The following is a 15,805-nucleotide window of genomic DNA, read 5'->3' on the forward strand; positions in this document are numbered from 1 at the left end:
CAAAGTTTAGCTAAATAATTGAGGGGTGACCTTTATGAGCAGCTGATAAGTGCCAATGTAGTGACAGAGGCTAATGGTCCATCTTTCCAGGCAGGAAGTTAGTGCATAAGTTGGAAAAAAAGGGTCAACAGACATGTCTGTGTCTGAAGTAGCATAGAGAGGTGAAAGCACATTTTGTAAATAAAATACCTAAACTATGGAAATGCCCAGATCTCTCTGTGTTCAGAAGCAACATAAGATAAATGGTCTTTTAGATTAGGGGATGCTTTTGTAAGTGCCTAAATAAGGTGGGAAGAACTGAACCTGTTGAATGGTTATGAAAGCTGTGAAATGACTGCTTTGGCTGCTGTGCAAGAGGATTAACTTCAAGATAGCTTCTGCTGTGTATTTATGCCTTTGCCCACCTTTTGAAATGTTCTGCCAAACATCTCCTGAAGGATCTAGGTGGAATTAACAGTTTTAAATACTGCAATTGTGTGATGTAAGGAAATGGAACATTGCTAACTATCTTTTCCTTCAACCATCTTGTTCTTTATTTTCTGCTTGCTGAACTCAGTTTAAAGCAGGGTGCAAACCTGTTGGTTTGGGGATTGGAGATATTAGACTCTCCATAAATCTAAATAAATTGGTTTCCAACATGGCCCATTTTTTTTCTTGGATGGCAGCACAACACAAAAGAAATGGGTTTTATTGCTAGAAATAATACCAGCCTTTATATTGTCTATTTATAAATGTAATTTAATGCAATGTCAAAGAACTCTGCATTCTTAATAGAAAGGGTTCACTGGAATGGGTTTTTGTGAAAGATGTTTATCTCCGGTTTTGGGAGACAGTTCTTATGAACCTGTGGAACAGCCTTCAGAAACCATGATGATTGCCATGCCTGTAGAAAGTTAATTATGATAATTTTTTCAAGTTGCAGACCCCAGCCTCGTTTGCACAGAGTGTTCAGGAATTAACTATTGCTCTTCAGAGGACTGGAGACCCAGCTAACTTGAATCGTCTTAGACCTCACCTAGAGCTCCTAGCAAATATTGATCCCAGTCCAGGTAAATCTGGGTGTTTTTATGAAAACCTTTAAGTTTAGCAAAATGATCTTAACACTGTTCAAGGATTGAAAGCTGATCATCAAGTGTAAGGAAACATCCTCCTTACTCATCAACTAAAGAGTTTTGGATTCCAAAGTAGAATTTTGATAGATTGACTAGAAAGAAGCTGGACAAAAGTCAGTCTAGACAAGAATGGTTTATTACCCTACAGAATTCAGTATTTTTCTTGTTCATAGGTAATTCTGCAAAACTAGGAGTCTGGCAAGTAGAAGATAGCTGGAAAGAATTTAACTGAGAAATAGAACCTAAGCTGTTGACAGAGGAGAGAAAGATAGAAATTGTTGAAAAAGTCAGCAGTGCTGTAAGGATGGACTAACTGAGGGAGAAGGGAAGGAACAGAAAAGTCCTGTGGCTGAAGTTTTATTTTATACCTGCTAGAATTTGTAAAATCAATATTATATATCAAAATAGTAGAAAGATATAAACTACAACTTCAAGAGATGAAGAATTGCACTTCGTATTTGTTTAAACAAGCAGAAGTTAAACTTCCTTTCCAGTGAGGACCGGTTGTACTTCAAAACTAGTGAAGGAGATACAGTACTTTCTTCCCAAATCTTTCATACTGAAACAAACTGGGGACAAGCCTGTGTACTGCAGATTGCTTTGCAAAAAGCTGATGGGGAAGGTGGCATCACTAATAGCCTCCCTTGATTTTGGTAGCCAAGTCTGGTCTTTGTGGTTTTTTTTCTGTACTGTTGAGTTGCCTAAAGAACAGCAGAAAAGTATGTTGAAGTACTTCTGGAAGAATTTAGTCCCTGTGAGTGGAATATAATGTCATTAATTCTGCTGAAGATCTTGAAAGGCTCTTTGAGGTACTGTGCTTTGCAGCAGAGTGTGCAGGTACACAGTGAGAGTGTCAGCTGCTGGAACAGATTCAAAAACTTTGAAAAAGTAAATTGGCTAAAAAGAAAAGATGCTCCTATAGAATTGAGACTACAATTTATTCACAGTGTTTTAGATGGTGGTCTGATTCATAGATTTGCCTTGTGATGTTTTTTCCACATGAGAGGCATTAATTTCTGTTGCTGTTCTACATCTGTGCCTGTGTAATCAGGCCAGTGATGACTGTATTTGTATGCAATGATTTTACCTCCAGGAGTCTGAATGTAAAGAGGGATTTTGAACCTGATGTTTTCCTTAATGAGAAGAGTTTGTACAGTGCCTTTCTTCTGGAGTTCTTGCGAGATGAGAAAGTTCTTGTTAAAGGAAATAAATTTACATGCTAATAATGGTCTTACAGTCTCATTCGGTATTTTGTGCAGTTCAGTCTTAAGTTTATTGATACCTCTATTCTGTAAGAGCTAAGTGTCCCAGAATTAAGGTGCTGAATGCTTTTTATCTCCTAATGAAATGTTTTTTTATCAACTTGGCTAGTCAAGTTTCTGATGTGGGATTTTGTACCTGGTTTTGGAAAATCTTTCTGATTTTTCTTTTTTGTATTTGGTGTTTGCTGTCCATTCAACAGATGCTCCACCTCCAACATGGGAACAGCTGGAAAATGGACTAGTTGCTGTGAGGACTGTGGTTCATGGCTTAGTTGATTATATCCAGAATCACAGCAAAAAAGGAACAGATCAACAACAGGTAAAAGCTAAATCATTTGGGAAATATGTACCCCTAGGTTTTATTGGCTGTATCCTATAGTAGAGGTTTCTAATGTCATCTGGAAAGATTTGGTTTGGCGAGGAGCTAATTGAAAACATCACTGCAAGTCATATTTATCAAAATAGAAACAAGAAAGGAAAAACTGTAAAACGGCACATTTACCTCCAAAACCTGTTAAATTCATTTTCACAGCTCACTAGGGTGGAAGAACAGTCTACAGGCTTAGGGAAATGAATAACAAACTCTGTGAGTAGAGAGTGGGGAAGGGACACTGAATGCTGCTGTGATTTGTGGGGATTTTCTTGGTTTTGTTTTAATGTGACATATTTCAGCCAGCTGGCTCTCTGTTAATGAAGTCATCCTTATATCTGTGCTGAGTGGTCTGTCAAGCTTGAAGATTTAAGAACAGTTCATATGAAGGTGCAATCCAAGTTCCTGAAACAGATTTTTTTTTGTTTCAGCAATGACAATGTAATTATGTATTAACTTCTCTCATAGTTACCTTATCACACTTTCCTTTGATGTCATTTTATTGTGTAGCTCAGTTGATATAAATGCTGCTGAACTACAGAGCTGCCTGTCCCAGTCCTACTCTGTTGTTTTGGCATTCGTCCTCTTGGAGAGCTGGTTTGGGGAGCTCAACTAGTAAAAAGATTATCTCTGCCCCAAAAAAAAGGGCATAATTAAAGCGAATTATTTCTGCTGTTTCACCTTTTTGCATTTGTTGGGATGGATAATGAGCACTGTCACCAGCAAAAGGAAAAACAGTAGAAATGCATAAGTGGGAATCTGGGAGGGGAAAACATCAAGAGTTTTTGTTGTGGAGAGCCTGTGGTACATGCTGTGCTGCTTGGAAGGGAGCCCAGAGCCTCATGAGTAGCAAAGGGATGTCTGCTGAGTCTGGGTACAGTTGCACTACGTGGCAACAGTGGCCAGTAAAAGGCTGTGTGGCTTATATTCACTCTGCCTAGATCTTCTCACTGCAGTAGAAGGCAAAAAAAACCCAAAACAAACAAACCATCCCAAAATGAAAACAAAACCAAAAACAAACAAAAAATCCCCAACAGTTTGCAGGTGACTTCTGATGGATATACACCCTTTGGCTTCTCAGAAAGCACGTGGACTTTTACAGACCTTTCCCTTGGTGGAAACTATTGATAGGGTGTATCTGATTATTGGTAATTTTTTCATCCTGTATCAGTTTTGTCCTAAAATATACAGCTGTGTTCCAGTCAAGCTCTCCAGTAAGGAGTTTGAATAAAAATGCTTAGTAGAAAACTGAGAGTGACTTAGTTGTCAAAACACCTACTCTTGAAACTGTTGGTTCTGTTGAAGAACCAAACACAAGTACTTCATGTTTATTTCATGTCAGGTATTGGAATTATCAACAGTCAAACATCAGGCCTTTGATAAGATGCACTTTGGTTAAGTGCACTTTCATGTTGAGGTATCTCACCTGGTTTCTCTAACCTTGTCAGCCCCCTCAGCACAGCAAGTACAAGACCTACATGTGCCGAGACATGAAGCAGAGAGGAGGGTGTCCCCGAGGGGCCAGCTGCACCTTTGCACACTCACAGGAGGAGCTGGAAAAGTAAGTGTAACTCTACTAGTAGAAAGCAGCCCAGTCTTTGTTTCATCTTGTCTATAAGAGTTATTTTTTATATTTAGGAATGAGGGGTAAGGAGGTATAACCTGGCTGTTAGACTAGTAAGAAGTAATGTGGTAGACTTGTAACAATCATCTCTTAGGTTTTGGAGCCATACAACAGGATATTTGCTTTGTTCATCACTAATGCAGCTCTGAAAGCTTGATGTTACACAAGTGTTATCCAGAGTTTTTGGAGGTGGGCTGTTTTCCCTGCTTTTAAGTGTGACTAAACATGCAGTGTGATAGCATTTACAGTGGCTGTTGTCTGGGGGTACTTCTCCTCTTCCCTTTTCATTCAGGTAGGTTGCTGGCAGTTTTCCAAATGTAAGGAATGTGTTGCTAGCTCTCCAAAGAGCTAAAAACAAATAATTCAAGATTTTTTTTCCTGCAACAATTCTTTATACAATCTGTCAAAAAGTTTCATGCAGGTACCTTCAATTGGTTACATCTGTTGTTGTAGAGTTAAAAAATAATGCTCATATCAAATATGAAGTCTAGATCCATTGCAGGTTTAGGAGGGCTACCAGTTATGCAAGAGCAAGATGCTGTTGTTCTGCTGATTGTTTTAATTTTTTTTAAAGTAAAATGGATGTACTTGTCATTGGAAGTCCATCCTTGTTCTAATTGAAACTCCTATTAATAGATCAACTATCAGGGAAGTTGTATTCTAAGAGGTATTTTCATAAGCCTCTTGAAGAATTTGAATAAAAGGAATCTTTCATTAGAATCCATGTTTGAAAAAATTTGAAAGTACAGCTCCTTTTACTTTTTTTTTTGTTTTGTTTCAAGTTTTGATATGTTGTTTTTCTTTCTGAAGATTCCGTAAAATGAACAAGCGTCTCGTTCCCAGAAGACCCCTTAGTGCCTCCCTGGGCCAGCTGAATGAGGTGGGCCTGCCTTCAGGAGCTATCCTCTCAGAGGAAGGGGGAGTGGACTTGCCCAATAGGAAAACCTCTGCTCTGCCAAATGGAATTGTGTCAACAGGCAGCACAGTGACACAACTGATTTCTCGAGGGACTGACTCCAGTTATGAAAGTGCCCTGAAGCCGGGGAAGATGGACCATCTGAGTAGCAGTGCCCCTGGATCCCCTCCTGACTTGTACGGCTCTTCCTACCTGTTGTTCAAATTGTTGTGTGTGTAAATGTGGAGTAGAAACAAAGTAAACCAGTTCTCTAAAAAAAGAAACAGAACTGGGGTTGTGGTTGTTCTTGTGTTTGGTTGGGGGGTTTTTTAGTGATTATATAGTACACTAGAAAGCTAAAGCTAAACTCTAAATTGTATTAATTCCCTGTCTGCTTATATTTTAATTGGAGAAGGTGATAGAAGCCTTCAGAAGGCAGAGTGTAGACAAATAACAGTGTGTTAGAATACAGTGTGCTATACCAGGCCTTAATGAGCAGTGCCATCTTTCCACTTCTTTAGGCTGGAATCTGTTCCCAAGAACTCTATTTCTGCCTTGCCAGTGAACCCTCATCCTGTGCCTGCTCGGGTGCCAGCAGATCTGCCCTCAGTGTCTGTCACCAAGCAGTTGCAGATGGTACCACGAGGGTCTCAGTTGTACAGTGCACAACAAGCAGATATGTTTTATCCAGACCCCAGAGGGGCTGCCCCATCATTTGAACCAGCGCCCTACCAACAAGGTAAGATTGACACCAAGCTCTTTCATCCTCATGCTGATTTTAGTCTTTCTTCCCACTCTGGTTTTTAAGCCCTTTAATAATTAAAGTTTTCTTACAAACATGGATGAAATACTCCAATATGGTGATGTCATAATAAAATGGAAATTGGCGGGCTTTTATGCCTTGACAGAGGAGTTCAATGCAAGTGAAAACAATACCTGTATCTGTCCAAGTGTTGCAAGTCCTTCTGTCTTCAGTTCTTCCTGACTGGGCTGGATGAGGGATCCAGTATGGTAAACCTTAATTCAGTTTGATGCAGGGAAAATGGAAATAAAGTGCATGTGATGACTAGAGATAAATGAACATATAGAAGGGTGTTCACAGAAAAAGAAAACATCATAAGAAAGTAATCAAGAGAAAAAAACTTAACTATAAAGAGAGTACCTGGAGAAAGATAATATTGATGGGGATTAAAAAGAGAAGATATGGCTATCTGTATGAAAACAGAGAATGATTCTTAGGCAATGTAAGGTCACAGAGAGAAATGAGATCGAGTGAAGTGAATATGAAAGAAAAATAAGCAATGAAAGACCAAAGGAAGTTAAAAGCAGAAAAAGCTCTAGAAAGGAAAAGCGAAGTGGGGGAAGCCATTTCTGAGAAAATTGCAGAGCATTTTGAAGAAAAACTACTTACAGTTGGTCATTATGTGCCGGTGAACATCTGAGTTGTCCACAAAGTTTGATGTCATGCACATATTCATACTTATTTTAAAATTATCTAGAGATCCTGGATAGAATAATAAAATCTTCAGGTAACCAGGCAATGCAATAATAAAAATCTTTTGTGATTTACAGTTCTGGAATGTCTTTTCTCCTGTTCAAGACATAGAACAAATAAATCTCTAGATGACTTTAAATCCTAATAATCCAAATTCCTTTACCCAGACAGTGGTTCTGATATGTTGAGATAAATTTGATTTAGTTGCATGGATGAAGATGTACAGACCAATCTTCAGTTTACTTTTTAGGTCTTACCTAGATGAAAGTATTTGTAGCATTCTGCAGAGACATTTTGATGATTTATTTCTATTTGTTGTGCTGTCTGTGGTGGGCTCAGTCTCACCAGCTCTTCATCATCTACTGTAACATTGACACTGTGCTGGTATCTTAGTTAATTACTCTATGTCACTTGAGCTTTGGATCAGCTTTTGCTTCTTCAGGGTTTTCTGCAGTCAATTTTTGTGGACAGTTGTGGTAATCTCTTTCTGTATCTTTTTTCCCCCCCTTGCTTCTCCTTCAGGAGTGTACTATCCCACTCAGTCCATGTCTCGCTTTGTCCGACCTCCTCCGTCAGCTCCCGAGGCGGGTGCGCCGTACCTGGAGCACTACGGGCCGTACCTGTCGGAGCGTGTGGTGAGCCCGCAGTACGCGCAGCCGCAGGGGTACCCGACCCTGGCACAGCCCATGTACCCGCCGCACTACGACGGCCGCCGCGTGTACCCCCCCGTGCAGCCCTACCAGCGGGAGGACGTGGTGCGGGGCAGCCCGGTGCCCATCGACATCTCACAGGCGGCTGTGCCCCTCTACGTACCCGAGTCCAGAGACAGATACCAGCAAACAGAGGCTTACTGCCCGGTGGCTCCACATCTCGGTCAGATCAGACCTTCATGCCACAGGGTATGGGTTCTGCACTGTGTTTTTGTAGTTGTTTTGAGGGAGAAACTATAACCTGCTTGAGGAATTGTATGTTTTTGTACTAAGGAGGTGGCCTTTGCTAAAGTCTAAATTTTAGGAAGCTGATCAAAAACTGGAAGGTAATTTAGTTACTGGTCAAGTCTGCAGTTGTAATTATGTTAATTATGTTAATTAAGTAAAAGTAGGCTGCTTTAATGCTTAAAATGGAAAAGCATTGTAATTCACTTTGGAAATCTCCTAAGTCTCTGACTTCTCCAGCAAAGATTAGGCTGGAGAGAGCTACTCAAGTGCAGAGTAAATACAGTGTGTGGAAATGTCACGTGTGCATTCTTGTACTGCCCATCTGTGACTGACCAACTCTGTACCTCAATAATAAACATTAAACAAACCTGCCTTGATAAGAGAATTACAAATTCTGCTCTTCTGAATTTTTTCTAGTTAGATAGGTAACTGCAGGGTCTTCCTGTTGTAAGTTTACAAATTTGTTTTGATAACTCAGCAGCTGGAGTTGAGTTCTGTAGAATAGTTGGACTTAGATCATTCAGATTAAAGGCTCTGAATCCTATTGCTGAGTACAGGAAGTGTTTTTAACATAACTTACAGATTTATCAGTTTGAGTGTGCCATGTTTAATTTTATTGCAAAGTGAATAATAAATGTGTCTAGTGACCTGTAGAGTTCTATCAATTTACCCTACATGACTGTAACGGAAACTTGCCATGCTGAACATGTGCCAGCAGGAACTTTGCCAAGTTGTAACACATTGCCTGTTTGTGGCGTGTCTTGACCTAACACTGGCCAGTGTAGGAACATGTATGTCCTATATGAAAGTTAACAAGTAGACTTTAGCAAATTGATCATTATTTCTTACTTCAGTGATTCTGTGTATCCTCTGTATTTCCTTCTCCTTGCAGTATATAGCTACCTTATTTTGTTCAGGTAAACAGCACTTAGAAATGTATTCATTTTGTACTTTAATGCTTCAGGAGCTCTGAAACATTTTCATGTCTTCATTTCAGCCTCATCCCAGCCTGGATGAACTTCACCGACGAAGGAAAGAGATCATGGCTCAGCTGGAAGAGAGGAAGGTGATTTCTCCACCTCCTTTTGCACCATCACCAACCTTGCCTCATCCTTTTCACTCAGAGGAGGTAAGCATATTTTGATGAAATGTGAGATACTGGCATGTTTAGAAAATACTTGGGCCTTTACGTGCTGATAGATGTAGACAACAAGAAAATCAGAGCAATACAGCACTGGCAAGTGTTGGGGAACAGAGATTTCATGCCTAGCTGGAAAGCCCTTGTAGTACAGTCTCCAGTATTTCAGCTGACTGTTGATCTGCCACTGGTCCTAAGCTCTCTGCTTCAAGGAAATTAATTTAGAACCTTTACTAATTGAAGTAATCACTCTTCACAGTTAGCAGACTTTACTCCTGACTTATTTAGAATGAAGTAGCAGCTTGATAGAGATTTATTTTTTTAACCAGTGTCAAAATATCACCTTGAAATTGGCCAAGTGAACAGTCAGCACTGGAAGCATAGCCAGGGGCTCAGAATTTCACACACCTCATGCATTTTCTGGCCCAATTCCAAAGGGTGATGTAGCTGATAAAAAATAATCCTGGTGATGTTTCTCAAGTTCACTACTGTTGAAGTGAACAGGGATGGCTGTGAAACTGCTTCTTCCCTTCACTTACAGAACCAGATTTTTGTTTTTGTACAGTACTTGGATGAAGACCTGAAGGTAGCTGGGAAATACAAAGGAAATGACTACAGCCAGTACTCTCCCTGGTCCTGTGACACCATCGGCTCCTACATTGGAACCAAAGATGCAAAACCCAAAGATGTTGTGGCAGCAAGGAGTGTGGAGATGGCGGTATGCAGGGATAAGGGGAAAACAGAAGAAGAGTGGATATTTCTGTGGGGTGGGAAGGACTTTAATTTGCTTTCCATGATGATCACAGTGTTTTTATTTAAGCTCAGAAGTGCACTGCAGTCACAGAAGGCACTTGCAGATGTGTGAAGCACTTCGGTTATGAACAGTTCTATCCTTGTGTAGCTGGTACAAAATTCTGCATATAGTTGCAGGATAACCACTCTGCGCTGAAGCCATAGATAGCAAGAATATTGTGCAAAGATTATTCTTTGCACTTACTTGAAATGCAAAAATTATTCTGTCCTGGCAGTTTGTTAATTAAACATGTCCATCTGTTGCTGCCCGTACTTCTTTCTATCAGAGAAAGATGCTGTAATGTAACTGTAGGCAATTAATTCCTTTTAAGCTGGCTGTTATTGCTGTTAAGGGTGTTACTAGTTTTTACTTGAAGGACTGTGATTTTTGGCCACGAGTACCCAAAACTTGCATGAAGTTTTCGAGAAAAGCACAGTCAGAACTTTGCACTATGCTGTTTCTTCTTGAAGGCAATTTCTAGTTCTATGCTGCACTTATTCAGCCCTTCACTGAACTTTGGGTGGTGGGCTGTGATCTTGTTTTGTGCTGCTCCATTTTTGCTAAGTCGGTGTTGCAAAATGAAGGGCTACTTTGGTGCTACTATGGGGAGTCATGAATGGAGAAGAAAAAAAAGAGTCCTACATACCACCACTATTCAGTTTCTTCCTAACGCTCAGGCATCAATCAACATGAGTAGGTTGGTAGCCCATGCACATAGCAAGTCATTCAAGCTCTTCAAGAGAAAAAGACTGTTTAGCCTGAGGAACTATTTTACAGAGATTCATCTATTCTCCATCACCCCCCATCTGCAAAAGGATCTATTGACTTATTTTTATATTGTTGGAGTCATGCTGATTTTTCTTTGGCCAATAAGAGGAGGAGAGGAACATTCTCTAATCAGAATTCATTCTTCTGTGGTCAGATGCTCACCTGTTGCAACCACTTAATTAAATCAAGATTTTTTTGGTTCGACTTGTCCTCAAAAAGGCTCCCTTTTCCCCCTCTGCCCCATTGGAATGAAATTTCTTTTTTTCTGTCTGCTGAATTGCTTTCCTCTTAAAACCTTGAAGCCAGTGTTGGAAATGGACCCAAAAAGGAGGCTTTCTCCTGAAAAAATCAGAGCAAAAATTGCATTTCATCTGCAGCTTTGGCCTTTTTACCTGTCCTCTTGCTCTCAGTCCTGCACAGTGTGGTTGCCTGGAGTTATCACACTGCCACGTTTGACCTGGGGAAGTACTGAGATTACTTGGAATCAGCTTATGCTGTCTAAGTGGCAGCATCTAGGAGTGATAAACAGCTCTTGGCTTTCATCCCTGCTGCTAGAAAACTGTGTAAAAAGCCTGCAGTTCAACTGCAAGAAGTAATAAGGTTCTGGAGAAGTAACCTCCTTTTTCAAGGCTAAACAAAGTATTCTTCTGCCCCAGAGCTAATTTTCAGATAAGCAAAATGGGATCTATGCTGCTTTTCAGTTTTTGTCTTTTCACAGGAAAATACTATCAGGAGACCTTTACTGAATTAATTGTTCAGTGATTTTTTTTAATAATTCATAAGAGATTCCTTTTTTGAAGGACAGGAGTAGTATCATCTGAGTGCATATTACTGAATATTCTGCAGATTACATGCAGCTTTACTGAGTAAGTAGAAGTATATTAAAATTGGTACTAACATCCTGTGGCCTTGAGATTAAAATAAAATTTTTCCAAAATTCCAAAGTATATTTTCCCTAATGTTTCAGTTTCCAAGTATTACATTTCTTGAGTTTAGCTTCCAACTTAGATATTACTGCCATTTTCACCGCTGTATTCCTGCTTCAGATTTGTTAACTGTTTTTAGCAATCCTTATCCCCACTGAAAGCTTGCAGAGTTTTATTTTGTTATTGGACTATACCAAAGGTTGTAGCCTTTAGACAATTTTCTTGGTGTAGTGGTCCCACTTATCTTGCTCTTTTTGTTCCACTGTGCACAGTTTTACTTCTTTAGCAAAGTCTTAACTTGATTTTGGGAATTCTTACAATGGTACATTTTCTGGTAGTCATCAGATAACTTTCCTATTTTACTCAGCTCTTGGAGGAGAGAGTGAACACCTTCTCTCTTCATATGCTACCCATTAGGGTGTTTGAGTCTGAAACTCAGTTAGAAACCAGGATGTTCCAAACAGTACTCCTGCTTTATGAAAAATGCCTGGAAAGATATACTAGACCTGTCCAAGTAAGTGTGGTACAGAAAAATTCCCATTCTGAGTGATTTACAGGCTGTTAGGTTATACAATTCTTAGCACTGGGCTTCAGAGAAATTTCTTTTTGATTCTAGAAGGAATGTGGGCATCCTCAGAGATGCCCACTGATCTCTTCTTTGAGTTTATATGAGGGAGATGTTTTTTCCACCTTCTCTTCCCACTAGACTTGCTCTGTCATAGTTTTCATTTGCTGCTGCTCTCTTCTTCTGGATTTGGTCACAATTAATTTTGCAAGTTTTTCACTGTGGTCATCTTAAGGTAGACCATTAAGGAGACATCCCCTCTGACAATTGAATTAGAAACTGAAGAATAGGAAAACTAGTTGAAAAGTTAAGGGAATAGAGAATACAAGAGAAACTAACTGCACTTACCAAATTGTTGTGAAAGGGATGTGATCCTTTTATTTTTGGAATGAGTTTTGGAGTGCCTTTTCCATGTCTTGTCCAGAATGTGGACAGCAAAACCATGCGTGAGCAGCGACTGGACATGCAGCGCCGAGCGGCCGAGACGGGGGACGATGACCTCATTCCATTTGGAGACCGACCAACTGTGTCGAGATTCGGGGCCATTTCTCGTACTTCCAAAGCCATGTACCAGAACTCTGGGCCCATGCAGGCCATGGCGGTTCAGGGAGCTGCCACCAAATCCATCATTTCAGGTATGATCTGTGCTCTTGGATTTTGCTGGCTGTTGCTGTTTTCTTTACTGCTGTAATGTTTTACAGGTTGAAGAAAAGCCCTGTAAACTTGTATCTTGTCTTAGAAATATGGTGTGTGTTAATGACACTTAAAATAAGTAACTTCAGGTAGGGTTATACGGAGAAGACTGAATGCAGAGCAAGTTTGCCACAGCCTTCTGAGATCACTTGGTCTAGATAAGAGGAGACTGAGGGCAGACCCCATAGCAGTCTACATCTTCTTCCTGAGCAGATGCAGAAGGGCAGGCCCTTATTTCTCTCTAGTGACCAGTGATAGGACTGGAGCTGTGTCAGGTGAGGGTTCGGTTAGATATCAGGAGGGTGGTGGGACACTGAACAGGGAATAGTCACAGCCCCAGGACTGCCAGAGATCCAGAAGTGTTTGGACAGTACTTTTGGGTACACAGTGAGATTTTTGGGGTGTTTGTGGAGGGCCGGGAGTTGGACTCCATGGTCCTTACGTGTCCCTTCCAACTTGGGATGTTCATTGATTCCATGACATGTTTGTGCATACATAGTGTATTTGTTAGTGATATGTTGTTGCTGTTTGGAAGAAGTTACTTTGTTCTGCCAGTCCCTCTGATATAAAGCTTATTTTAAATCCGTAGCAGCAGAATCCAGAAGCCTAGCACTTTCCCAAATACATAATGCAAAACCATCTTGATGAAGTATTGTACTGCTGCTCTCCTGCTTTATGGGTAGATGCTGCTGCAAGCAGCCATTGTCTCATGTACTGTTAGGCAAAATAAAAAAGTAGGAGTAGTTCATTTCCAACACATCTATTTTCTAATCACATGTATAATATGGCCTTCTGTCTTACTCCAAAAGATTGTCTCTTTCTTGAGGTGCACTGAATAACCTTAAGAAAATATTTAATTATTATATTCCCCCAGACTTGCTTCTAGCTTTTTCAGGCAGTAATTTTTTAGACTTTATTACAGGTATAACTCTGACTTCCCTGAAAACTTAATCTTTAAACTGTCGTTACCAAGGTATGTCAGAATTATCAATGAACTTCTGAGTCTTTTAGAAACTCCAGTAGTAAAAATAATTGTAATCATCATGTCTATTAGTTTTGTTCTGTGTTTGCTCATCTACCTGAGTATCTGAAGTCCTTCACAATCTCAGACTCTGGAAGGCTGTCACAGACTGTTAGACATACAGGAAGAGTCATGTATTAGGCATATGAGACCAGTCACAGAGTATTTCTGTGCTCATTTAATCAGGAGAAATGTTCAACTTCTCATCATTAGAGGGCTGGCCTTTATTATTCTTCTCTGTCTAGTTTTGTGTTGGCTGAACGACTGAAAGGGTGATTTTATAGTAATGCAACATGTTTTTCTTCTGTTTCCTGGTAGACTACAGTCCTTATGAAACCCACGGTGGCTGGGGAGGCTCTCCATATTCTCCTCATCAAAATATACCTTCTCAGGGACGTTTCAGTGACAGGTAGAATTGCTTTATTGTTTCTTTGCCTTTTTCTAAATTTTCTTTTATCTATTTTTTTTTTCTGTGTTGAGTAAAGATTTTCTTTTTTAATCTCCTTATTTTCAAATCCCAAAGGGAGAGGCTGTCCATGTCAGATGTGGCTGGTCATGGGAAGCAGTTGCCCTCAGCTGAACGAGAGCAGCAGCTGCGCATGGAACTGCAGCAAGTTGACCATCAGATCAGCCAGCAGACCCAAATGCGGGGACTGGAGGTTGGTACCAGCATTTGGAGCAGCTGGGGGTGGTATGGAGAGAGATGACTCTGGTAAAGCTTTTCAAGGGCCGCCTTTGTAGTGATATCAGTAACAATACTTAATCCTTTGATGCCAGGCATCAGGGTTGTGGTGCAAGTTCCAGCCTTTCTGCCTAGCAGCAGAAACTTCCCTGCACTCCACATGCACATCAACACTATATTTGAATCTGCATTCTGTACTCAGTGTTGTTTGCTGTCATTCTCTTTCTCACTCCCCCTCTGTTCAGCTCTACTCAGAGGCAAACTTGGGGTGTAGGTGCCTGTTCTTCTTGACTTTATTGCTGTTGGAAATGTCTAATTTTATGTACAGAAAGCCATGAGCTTCATCTGTTTCGTGTTTAGCTTTGTGTTTGTACCTGTTTCTCCCTAAATAGCACAAACCACAAGAGTCAAGAAAGTAAATATGTAATATATTTAGCTTGAAAAATTAAGACTTAATATTTTATGGCTCTTCACTTAGAAGAAATGTAGTTATAGCATAAGGAAAGATGAGTGTGTGTTTGTAAAAGAGTTAATGAGCTGAAATATTTTGATTTTGTGGGACAGGAGTAATGTCAAGCCATAATGAATGAATAGTTTTAGAAAGCCTTAGTTACTTTTTTCCTCTTGGGAAAAAACAGTAAATATCTACCAGAAAACTGTTCTAGGTACCTCAGCAACTATTTGTGTTAACATTTTCCCAGAAAAAAATTGCTGTAAGTAGTGGATAGCAGCTTCTGCTGAAGCTATGATTAGTTAAGAACACATGTAACAGAGGAGGGTTATTGCAGATTAGTTTAAGAGCTCACAATTAAGTCACAGCAGTAGGTGCAGTAATATGCATTTGTTAGTTACTTGAAACATAGCTTATGTTCTTGTGCTCTTGTTTGGGAATGAGAGGAGAAAATGTTTTCAATCTTGCATGTCTGCATTTGCCATAACACAAGAGTACTGCAAAGTTGCAAAACCTGTAAGTGGCCTTCTCCTGCTCATCATTGTGATTGTGTCAGTGTTAAATCCTAGAGTTGAATGCTGAGCCTTGACTTTGCCATAATATAAATTTTACAGAATTAGTTATTTTGATTAAGAACAGCTTTCCGTTTATCTCTTGTGTTTATAGCTGCATGTAGATATTGGAAATCAAGGAGTCTTCATTGGTTTACCTATTACAAGGTTGCAGCAACCAATTCAGCCAGAGCATAAAGAACTAGATAATTTTGCTTTTGCATTGTGTGAGCCTTTCTACTTAAAGCCCAGCCAAATGCTGGGTTGTGTGGAGTACAAGATGACGTGTTTAGATGCAGAGCACACACTTGCAGAATTGATTCACAAATGTTAGCAGATTTTTAGAATGGCTGACATGCATTTAGTAACTTGCAACTTGTGAAGGACCATAGTCACTTGTTCCTCTGTTTCCTAATGTGGGTCAATAGAGACCTACATATTGACAACTACATCTCTCAAGATGATGTAATAATATTTCTGGCTCTGCTGTAGAATTAGATAAATTCCACTGCTGTAAATAA

At 39.9% G+C, this 15,805-nt stretch overlaps 1 protein-coding gene across 11 annotated transcripts in view; it reads left to right on the forward strand.

The window, feature by feature from the left end:
* RC3H1 (ring finger and CCCH-type domains 1) overlaps nucleotides 1–15,805 on the forward strand; it is a 59,921-nt gene that overhangs the window by 35,035 nt on the left and 9,081 nt on the right. For 6 of the 11 annotated variants that reach the window (XM_030279400.4, XM_030279404.4, XM_030279408.4 and 3 more), the window contains exons 7-17: nucleotides 917–1,049; nucleotides 2,575–2,693; nucleotides 4,193–4,305; nucleotides 5,179–5,460; nucleotides 5,785–6,002; nucleotides 7,281–7,657; nucleotides 8,694–8,825; nucleotides 9,382–9,552; nucleotides 12,311–12,521; nucleotides 13,919–14,009; nucleotides 14,124–14,259. In XM_030279400.4, coding sequence (XP_030135260.4) covers nucleotides 917–1,049; nucleotides 2,575–2,693; nucleotides 4,193–4,305; nucleotides 5,179–5,460; nucleotides 5,785–6,002; nucleotides 7,281–7,657; nucleotides 8,694–8,825; nucleotides 9,382–9,552; nucleotides 12,311–12,521; nucleotides 13,919–14,009; nucleotides 14,124–14,259 — 1,983 coding nt within the window. The remainder of the gene's footprint in view (nucleotides 1–916; nucleotides 1,050–2,574; nucleotides 2,694–4,192; nucleotides 4,306–5,178; nucleotides 5,461–5,784; nucleotides 6,003–7,280; nucleotides 7,658–8,693; nucleotides 8,826–9,381; nucleotides 9,553–12,310; nucleotides 12,522–13,918; nucleotides 14,010–14,123; nucleotides 14,260–15,805) is intronic. The other 5 variants (XM_030279406.4, XM_030279407.4, XM_030279411.4 and 2 more) reach the window with 2 other exon arrangements.

Source organism: Taeniopygia guttata, chromosome 8 (genome assembly GCF_048771995.1).
Source record: "Taeniopygia guttata chromosome 8, bTaeGut7.mat, whole genome shotgun sequence".
NCBI classification, from domain to species: domain Eukaryota; kingdom Metazoa; phylum Chordata; class Aves; order Passeriformes; family Estrildidae; genus Taeniopygia; species Taeniopygia guttata.